Source organism: Eublepharis macularius, chromosome 11 (assembly GCF_028583425.1).
Source record: "Eublepharis macularius isolate TG4126 chromosome 11, MPM_Emac_v1.0, whole genome shotgun sequence".
In the NCBI taxonomy this organism is placed as follows: Eukaryota; Metazoa; Chordata; class Lepidosauria; order Squamata; family Eublepharidae; genus Eublepharis; species Eublepharis macularius.
The window spans coordinates 77,867,358-77,876,497 of record NC_072800.1 but is presented as its reverse complement, the minus strand read 5'-3'; the positions used below and the strand labels follow the sequence as shown (position 1 = coordinate 77,876,497).

The following is a 9,140-nucleotide window of genomic DNA, read 5'->3' as shown; positions in this document are numbered from 1 at the left end:
AACCCCTTCCTCTCCAGGCTCCACCCCAAAATTCTCCAGGAGTTTCCTGGAGCTGGCAACCCTAGCACCATAGACCTGTATTCTGGTTAGGATTGCAATCCCTCTGAATGATCATATGCACTAATGCTGTTCCTGGAACTACAGAAAGTGCCAGAAGTACACATTATCACCTGAACCTGATTTGCCAACTGCCAACTACAGCTAAAAATCAGTAGCCTAACTACAGTGATACATGCTTTGGAAATGTTGCCAACCTCCAGGTGGTGGCTGAAGATCTCCCAGAATGACAACTGATATCCAGGTCATAGAGATCAGTTCAGTTCCCCTGGAGAAAATGGCTGCATTGGATGGTAGATACTATGGCATTTTATCTTGCTGAGGTCCCTTCCCTCCCCAAACTCCACCCTCTCCAGGTCCCCCCCTCCCAAATCTCCAGGAATTTCCCAACCTGGAGCTGGCAATCCATTTCGGAAACCTCCCAACAGGACTACTGATGCATTTGTTAAGGGGTGATAGTAAACTGTTTATAAATTCCATTTATATCAACATATGGCCACAGACTTGTTAGTTAGCCATTGCTACGAGCCTGTACCATCTTTGTCAAAGGCCCTATCTACAGTGGCACTCTCAAGTAGGGTTGTAAAAAAAAAAAAGAAATTAAAAACATCCCTTTGATTGGCAGCCACTAGGAGGTGATAATGTTTAGCTCCATGCCATGCAAATTTCCAGTTGCTAATTTCTGTATCTAAAACCGCTATTAAAAATGCAGCTCCCCCCTCCCGCCTTTTCTTCAGCATTACTAGGCCAATAGCTGTATGCATGTCAAATATGGTTCCAATTGTGTGGCAGTGTGGGCAACTTCGGGATGGGCCTGGTGCTAATTTTCATTTCCTTAGGGTCCCCAAGGCACTACTTTGGAGGCCCTAAGTTGGGTGGGGAAAGGCAGCTTTAAAATGTAAATAAACAACAGCTTTGCTCATCTGAACAGGACCTTCTGTAGATACCACCCTGCCATGGACAAAATCAACAACTGTCTTGTACCAGCATATTCTCTGTTGTGGCCCTCACCTTGTGGAGTGGCTTGCCTGATGAGGTTAGGAAGGCCCCCACCGTCCTGGCTTTCCGCCAACTATGCAAAACTGAATTACTCGGAAGAGCTTTTTATGCAGGGAGGCGGGCGGTACTGTACCAAAATGGTTCTGAAAGATGCTTTGGAGGGTTAGGGACTTCAGACCATACTACTGTGTATCGAATGTTGTTGTTGTTCTTAATATTATTATTAATAATAGTATTAACTGACACCGGTTGCCTGGAGATCAGTTGCAAGTCCGGGAGATCTCCAGGCCCCGCCTGGAGGTTAGTAACTCTCTCAGTGGGGCTTAATTCTGAGTAAAGCTGCTGCTCTACGTCCCCCGCCCCAAAACCTTCTTGGGCAAGCGGCTAGTTCAGCATCCCTCGCAGCCCAGCCAGGCGGTCCAGCCCTCACCGAGCGCCGGCGGCTCCCTTTCCTGCCATTGGCCGTCGCTGCCTGCCCGTCAAGGGCGGAGTGGCTGTAAGCGGGGCGAGGGCGGGGCCCGGGTGCTCGGCGTTGCCGGGGCTGTCAGCAGGAGGAAGGAAGAGCTTGGCTCAACGGCGGCGCTGCGAAGGGGAGGCAGGCGGGAAGGAGCGCATCTCTGGCCGGCCGCGGGGCTCTGCCCGCCCCCCTTCCTGATCCGTTTCTCTCTCTCTGATTTAGATCAGACCCAATTCTTTTATTTGCACTTGTACCTAGAGCGGAGCCCCCCTCCACCGTCCGTCCAGCAACGGCCCAGCACTGCGCGCGCTTCAGCGGCCAAGGAGGAGCCCGGCGCGTATCGCGACCACCGCTTCGGGCGCTACACCATGCCGGACAAGAAGTTCTTCGAGAACCTCTCAGGGGCCGGGAAGGCCATCGGGGTGCTGACCAGCGGCGGCGATGCGCAAGGTGAGGACGGGAGCCTGGGGGAAAGGCAGCGGAGGGCGGTGCGAAACGGGAGGCTGACGGTTCCCACGTGTGGACGGGAATGCGTAGTGGATGCGAATGGGGGCTCCGGCGCAAGCTTGCCAGCCTCCACGTGGTAACTGAAGATCTGGTATTACACCTGATCTCCAGGCCAGAGATCAGTTCCCCTGGAGGAAATGGCTGCTTTGGAAGATGGACTCTACGGCATCATACCCTGCTGAGGGCCCTCCCCGCCCCGAATCCCTTCTTCCACAGGTTGCACCTCCCAAATCTGCAAAAATTTCCCAACCTGGAGTTGGCAACCGTGTCCTAGACCTTGTCGCGTCTAGACAAGGGAGTGTTGGGAAATGCTACGGAAGGGGACAAAGTTATGCAGGAACTGAGTACAATTTGATGCCGCCTTTCCCCCCCTGCTGAGCTTGTGGCAGCATAGATAGGATGGCTGGACGAGAGAAAGGCAAGGAGAAATCAACAGGAAGAAAATCAGAAGCTTTTAAAGCTAAACTGTTTGGGTTGCAGGAGTAACTGTGGACTTTTTGAGGGGGAAAGGATAGTAATGGGCATTGTGGCATGGCTTGCATTTACAATGAAAAAAGAAGGGGGATTTGCATTTCTTATCCAGACATATAGCCATGCTGGTGTGCAGCAGAAGAGCAAGACTGGGATCCAGTAGCACTTTAAAGACCAACTAGATTTCCAGGCTTGAAACTCCCTTCTTCAATTCCAGGAAATCTATAGTTGCGATTGGTGCCCCTGGACCAAAATCTTGATCTGTTTCTTGTCCAGTGTTTGAGCTGCAAACGTGCTTGGCTGGAGGCAGGCTGAAAAGTGCTCCCTCCTCCACCCCCCCCCCCAATGCATGACCTTCCTCCAAGAGGACTGAGCATCACCAGGCTCCCTGGGAACTCTATTATTGCTCTTAGCCTCTCTCCCAGGGGGAACAGCGGGAGAGATAGCCAAGGCTTGCATTATGTGGATTGGCCAAAATCATGTAACAGAGGAAGTGGCAGGGCGGGCAGATGACAGAGAAAACTGAGCCACATGAGTTCTGCCGCCCTGATGGCCAGCATTTTCCCTTTCATTTTTATGACTTTTTAAAAAATGGACCCTATATGCCAAAATGAGATGGCCCAGGCACCCATCAGTTGCTAAAGGTTGCAAAGCATAAACTACTTCAGAAAAAACCCTGTATGCTGAAAATAATCCAGGAAAGGCTTGAGGTAACAGGAAGGTTTTGGCAAAAGAGAAGCAAACGTGCAGTTTCAGCTGGACTCATTGATCCAGATTAATTGCTTCTGTTTTGGGCCTGCAAAGTAGTATAACCCACCTGCATACATTGAGCCTTCAGGAGGTGAACAAAATGGATTACAGTGGCTAAGTCAGAAAGAATTCTTGTGGTTTCTTCAAAATGCATCAGATGTTCTCATCCGGGAAGTTTATGCCACAGTAAAACTGTTAAGATTTAAAGGGCCATTGCATTCATTTTTACTTTAGATGTAGATTAAAATTGGTTTCTGGAATATTTATGACAGTGGTTAAATGACCTGGAATAAGTGCCTTGAAGAGAATTAGGAATCAGTAAAAAGCACACCTGGAATTCAGTCACCCCCATCCAACAGCAGTCAGGATTTCTTTGTTCTACGGTTACCAACCTCCAGGTGAGACCTTGAGCTCCCCAGGAATTACATCTTATCTCAGGATGACAGAGATCAAGTCTCCTGGAAAAATGGCTGCTTTGAAGGGTGGACTACATGGCTCCATATCCCCACGGAGATCTTTCCCTACCCCTAGCCTTGCCCTCTCTAGGCTCCACCTCCAAATCTCCGGGAATGTCCCGACTCGGAGCTGGCAACCGTAGGTGCTCGATACATGGCTCCCAACTTCCCCTCTCGCCCTTCGTGTGAAGGGTTGCACGCGTGCCTGTTAATCTGCGATTCGTAATTTGGTCAAATTCCATTGGAATGCAAGGAGTAGCACATAAAAAACCGGCTTCCCCGCCGCGCCCTGCAGCTCAGCGGATCGGTTGCAAGATTCCCCCTTCCAGAGGTTTGCCGCGTCGGAAGGGGTTAAAGAAAACGACTCGGCTGTGGGGAGGCGCGGAGATCGGAAGTAGCGCGAAGCGGAGCAGCTTGGAGGAATCTAAGGCTGCAGGCGAGGAAGTGCCAGCGGCGTCCGCAGTCGAGGCGCCTCGGTTTCCACACCAGCAATTAAGAGAGCCGCGTGCTGGGCGCTTTTGCGCACGTAGCTGCTTCTGCGCTGAGAAGCGCATTCAGGGGAGCACGCAACTGTCGCGCCTCTTTCCTCTTCCTCCTCCGAGTAACAGCTCTGCTCGTAGTAGGCTCCGCCTCCGGGCTCGGCGGCCCCGCCCGCAGTGTGTACGTGAGCCGTTGCGAGTCGCTGCGGTTTGTGTTGTCTGGCGTCCAAAGCGGCGTGCGAGGAGCAGAGCCGGCTTGCTGTTACCGGGGCTGGAAAAGGAGCCCCTTCAGATTGATTGGGCGATCTCTGGAGCTGGGCTCTAGTGGACTCCAGCCTTGAAATGATTTTCCGTTTACTCAAAATGTAGGGACCAGTTCAACCACACACACGTAGGTTGCCAACCTCCAGGTGGGGCCTGGCGATCTCCTAGAATTACAATGGCTCTGCAGACTGCAGTAATCAGTTCCCTTGGAGAAAATGGCTGCTTTGGAGAGTGGACCCTGTGGCATTATACCCCAATGAGGTCCCTCTCCAAACCCCACTCCAGGTTCCACCCCCAGATCTCCAGGAATTTCCCAACCCAGACTTGGCAACCTTAGCAGAGGACAAAGGTTTCCAGACAAGGGCTCATACCTGGTCCTCTTAGGGTGCACTCTGGTCTGTGCGCATTTGCCAGATAGCAAGCTCCACTGATAGATTTAGGGATGGAGCTTATACTTCTGTTGTGAATACTCAGTGTAGCCTTGGGGACTACTTGAGACAAGAAAAGCAGTTTCCTCCAAATGTAGAAAGACACATGCAATCTTTTACGTTAATTGTGCTGCTGAAGAACGTGACCCTGCGATGCCAGTGCCCTCTGCTGCCCTGTGCAAGGAGAGTGCTGGTGCCTTGGGGAGGGCTGGAAATCGCCTCCCTGAGTTTACAGCTTAGAAAGAACATAGATGTGCATCAGCCAGAGAGTGAATCCTGGCAGTACTCCCTGCATGACTAGAGCTTATATAATCAAAGCAGCAACTATCAATATGAGTGAGAGAGGAAAGAACATTCTTGCTGCAGCCTATAAACCTCTTCCTGAAACGAAGCCATCCTCCTCAGATTTGCTTTTCTAAGGCTAAGTAAATGCACTCACTAGGGAGCAGGTCCCATTGAACTCACTGGAAAGGTTTGGGGTTGCACCAGGAAGAGCCAAGAGACAACTGTAGCATGTGGAAAACCAAGAGGGAAGAAGGCGAGGTCTGGAAGCTGGAACTGGGATGGCAGCCAACCCCTTTCTTAGAGCCAACCCCTTTTTCTTGTAGGAGGAAAGAAAAGATAAAAGAGAATCCAGCTTAAAGGCTTTGAATGTTTCTTTTATTGGGAGGATTATCAAGAGTATCCCTCTGGGAAGGGGAAAGGTGGGGGTCTGGTTTTATTAACCTACCCAGAAACAGAACCTCTGGCAAAATATCTAATCTGTGTTGCACTAGCATTCTGGGAACAGGCATGCAGTTGGGCACCTATGAATCATGATCTTTCAAGGTCATTGAGACAACATGGGGCAAATGTGGACTGACTAATATAATATGGAGGAATCATTCTGGAATGAAACAGGAAATTCTTGGGGGAGGGGATGCTTTATAAAACGTTCTTTAGATCTACCGGTTTTCCTGGTTTTCTGCAGCCTCGATATCCAAGCACCCTTCTTTGGAGGAAGTATGTATTGTTTTAAGTTACAAGAGACTTTGAATGGCATTCTGTCACTGTGAACACTGTTCACTGGAGACTGGAAGCAGAAAAGAGCTTACATGAAATGTTCCAGCCAGTGTAGGTTTTTTATTGAACTTTCAGAAAATGCTATAACCGATTAAAGTGTAACTTGTGAAAACAACCTGCTACACAGTATCTCAGCTTTTTCATAATCGGGATTTACATTTTCACAATCAGCTTGTGGTTTTGATTTCATTGACTCACTAAATCAAGATCTCACACATGTTTATGTCTCAAGATTCTCGTATTTCTTATCATTATGTAGTTTCCTGGCTTTCTCTTCCTCTATATACATACAGCAAGACTGCAGTTTTAACATATCTGAAGCATGTGTATAAGTGGTTTTAAATGCAGGGGCCAACACAGCATTACACTTACTAGGCAGTAACTGCCAGTCTAAGCAGGTCTATTCAAAGTCCACCTCAGATCTATTTAATGGAGTTACTCTCAGGAAAATGTTCTCGGGATTGCAGTGTAAGATACTTAAATAGAACATTTCTAAGGAAATGTAGCTGGGACGAGGCTGCCAGCATTTTCCAAGTAACCTAATTTTGGGTATACATATCCATTACTGGGTATGTTTGAAAGAAAAGACATCCTTATGATGTCCAGACATTATGAGAAATATCATATGAAATTAGTATCTCTCTAAAAGAAAAGCAAGTTCTGCTGAAAAAGAATCCTGAAGTTAATACAAATCAAAGAAGGCCTTAAAAAGGAAGTTTAAGTTGTACTAGCTGATTTATTTATTTACTTTATAGCCCACCTTTCTCCCCAGTGGAATCAAAAGAGACTTACACTGTTCTACTCTCCTGTTTTATCCTCACACGACCCTGTGAGGTCACCAACAGGCTTCTGTGGCAGAGTGCTATATTGCTACACCACACTGGCTCTCTTTTGTAGGTTGCTTTCAGGCATATCACATTGAATAGCTGGTGACACTTTATGTCTTACTGACATTCTCATTGATTTCAGAGTAATTCTTAATTCCAGCAAAAAGAGTGTAGAATTTCATGAAAATGAGTTTATGGTTGATGTACCACTTGCATAGGCGAGCTGCGTTAACCCGGCAGATGGAGATGATGGCACTGCAGGAATGGCAGGGTGGCTGGTGAGTAGCTGGCCTGGTGAGTGAGTGAGAGTGGAGGGAGATAGAATATCCCCACTCACACCCCCTTTTGGGCCCCTTTTGTGTTATATCTAATTCTGAATCAGGCCATAGAGTGTGGATGAAAAAAATCCACACAGCTAGACCAGTAGAGAGGAAAAATTGGGGGAGGGGTCTGTAAGTCTGGGGGAAGCCCCAGGTTTGAAAAATATATACAAAAAAAGAATACATTGAGGGTAAAAATCTAAAAACCATAGAAGCAATGTGTGCTTCTTTGAGAGAAGTGTGGGATGTAGACTTAACAGTGAAATCCTAAGAAGAGTTACTCCAGTCTAGGCCCATTGAAATCAGTGGGATTAGACTGGAGTAACTCTGCTTAGTATTTCACTATAAATATGTATAAGTTAGGAGGAAGATAAAGTAAGACTGGAGGGAGGGAAAACAAAAAAGGGAAAGATAGGGGAGGAAAACAGAAAAACAGACATGGAGAAGTGGTGGGGGCAGAGGCCGCTATTGGGAGAAATAGAAAAGCTTGGGTAGAAGAAAGAGGAGATGCTGCAGGCAGTGCTATGGGGAGACAAAGAAGAAAAGCAAGAGGGAATAAGAAAATGAGACCCCCCTCTGAATCCTTATGAGTCCTCTACTTGTTTAAATCTATCATTGAATTGTGGGGAGGTTGAAGTGCTCCCCCAGTGGCTTCTGAGTGTTTTCATTTTTAATGTCTGATTGGTAGGGTAAGAGGAATTTTGTGGCGTCTGTTTGCACTTAACAAAACACCCATGACTGCTGTAAAATCTACAGATAGCATCACAATTGTTGGTATTCTCCCTCACGCTCACTCCTGCAGATCTGGTGACTCAGCCGAGGAAACTGATAGTTTGGTCTTGACTCACTGAGAAACTCCTGCTTTCAGGGACATCCTTGTCCATAAGATGAATGCCTTGAATGTCTTGCCCAATGACTGCTCAGTGTTCCCATCCTCCTTGGCTTTTATAAGTGCAGTTACACTGTGGAGAATTAGTATAGCATTTGATGGCAGAGAGTTCTTGGGGTAAAATAGATTGTGCCATTTATTTCAAATGCTCTTATTTTATGTACTATACAAAATATTCTGAATTAATTCCTTCTGGATCTAGGCATTTCTTATGCATCCATATTGTAGATCTTTTGTAGTTTCTCATGGCTCAACAATGCTATCTTCGCTGTCTCCCTTCCCACCATTGTACCGTCTCCTCCTTTGGTAATCACTGCTTTGTCATGCATGCTGGATTTATTTAGCATGTTTCTATGCCATCTTTTCAGAATGAAAGTGCTCTTCATAGCAGCCCACTCAGGTAGAAGCTCACATTTTTACTATGATTTTGAGAGAGAGAGAGACAGTGACTGACCATGACTGTGACTGTTGTGGAGAGAAATGCCAGCTCCCAGACTTACCTGGGCGGTTGGGTTGCAGCCTGCGAGGTGGCAGTGAGGCTTGCAGTGTGGTGGTCGCCATCTTCAGGTTTTCCTAGCAGCTGCTGCTCAGAGGCCCGTGCCCCAGGTTCAAATTTCCAGGCCAGCTAATCAGGGCTGGCTGGCCAGGCTGCTTAGGGGGTGAGGCTGGCTGACAGACCTGGGAGGAACTGTTCCTGCTGAGGTCCATCGCCAAAGTTCTTAGAGTGGGCTGGCCCCTGCCCCTCATCACTCTGCTCACAGCTGGCAAACCACCCTGCCCTCTGCATGCTGGGTTTCTTGGGGATTACCATCTTTAATTATTTTTTCCTTGTTACAACTGGGATTGGTGGTTTGGGCATTGGGCTTGGATCCATTTGTGGGGAGACTGGGCCAGCAAGCCCAGTTTTCCCAGAAAGGGGATCCCCTCAAGGAATCTTGGGTATGAGGCATGACAGGTGCATGTCCAGCTTGGGGGCTGTCAGGGTATCCTCACTTCCAGGTGGCAGGGGATCCACAGTGGGGTGTACACCCATGTGGTATCCTATTAGCTGCCATTCCATGGTTCCTCCCTCAGCTGGTGGTCTGAGGGGGTGTGGGCCAGCCGATGCTTGGATCCAACCCCTATGTGTCAGCAGTGCTCCACAAGCTGTAAACATTGGGCCTCTTTTAATTCCA

The 9,140-nt window shown here is 48.2% G+C and overlaps 1 protein-coding gene across 3 annotated transcripts in view; it reads left to right on the top strand.

Annotated features, from left to right (window-relative positions):
* Window positions 1-1,619: 1,619 nt before the first annotated feature.
* Window positions 1,620-9,140, top strand: part of PFKP (phosphofructokinase, platelet) — a 75,588-nt gene continuing 68,067 nt past the window's right edge. For all 3 annotated transcript variants that reach the window (XM_054991896.1, XM_054991895.1, XM_054991897.1), the window contains exon 1: window positions 1,620-1,963. In XM_054991896.1, the coding sequence (XP_054847871.1) occupies window positions 1,882-1,963 (82 nt within the window). In that variant the 5' untranslated portion in view covers window positions 1,620-1,881. The remainder of the gene's footprint in view (window positions 1,964-9,140) is intronic.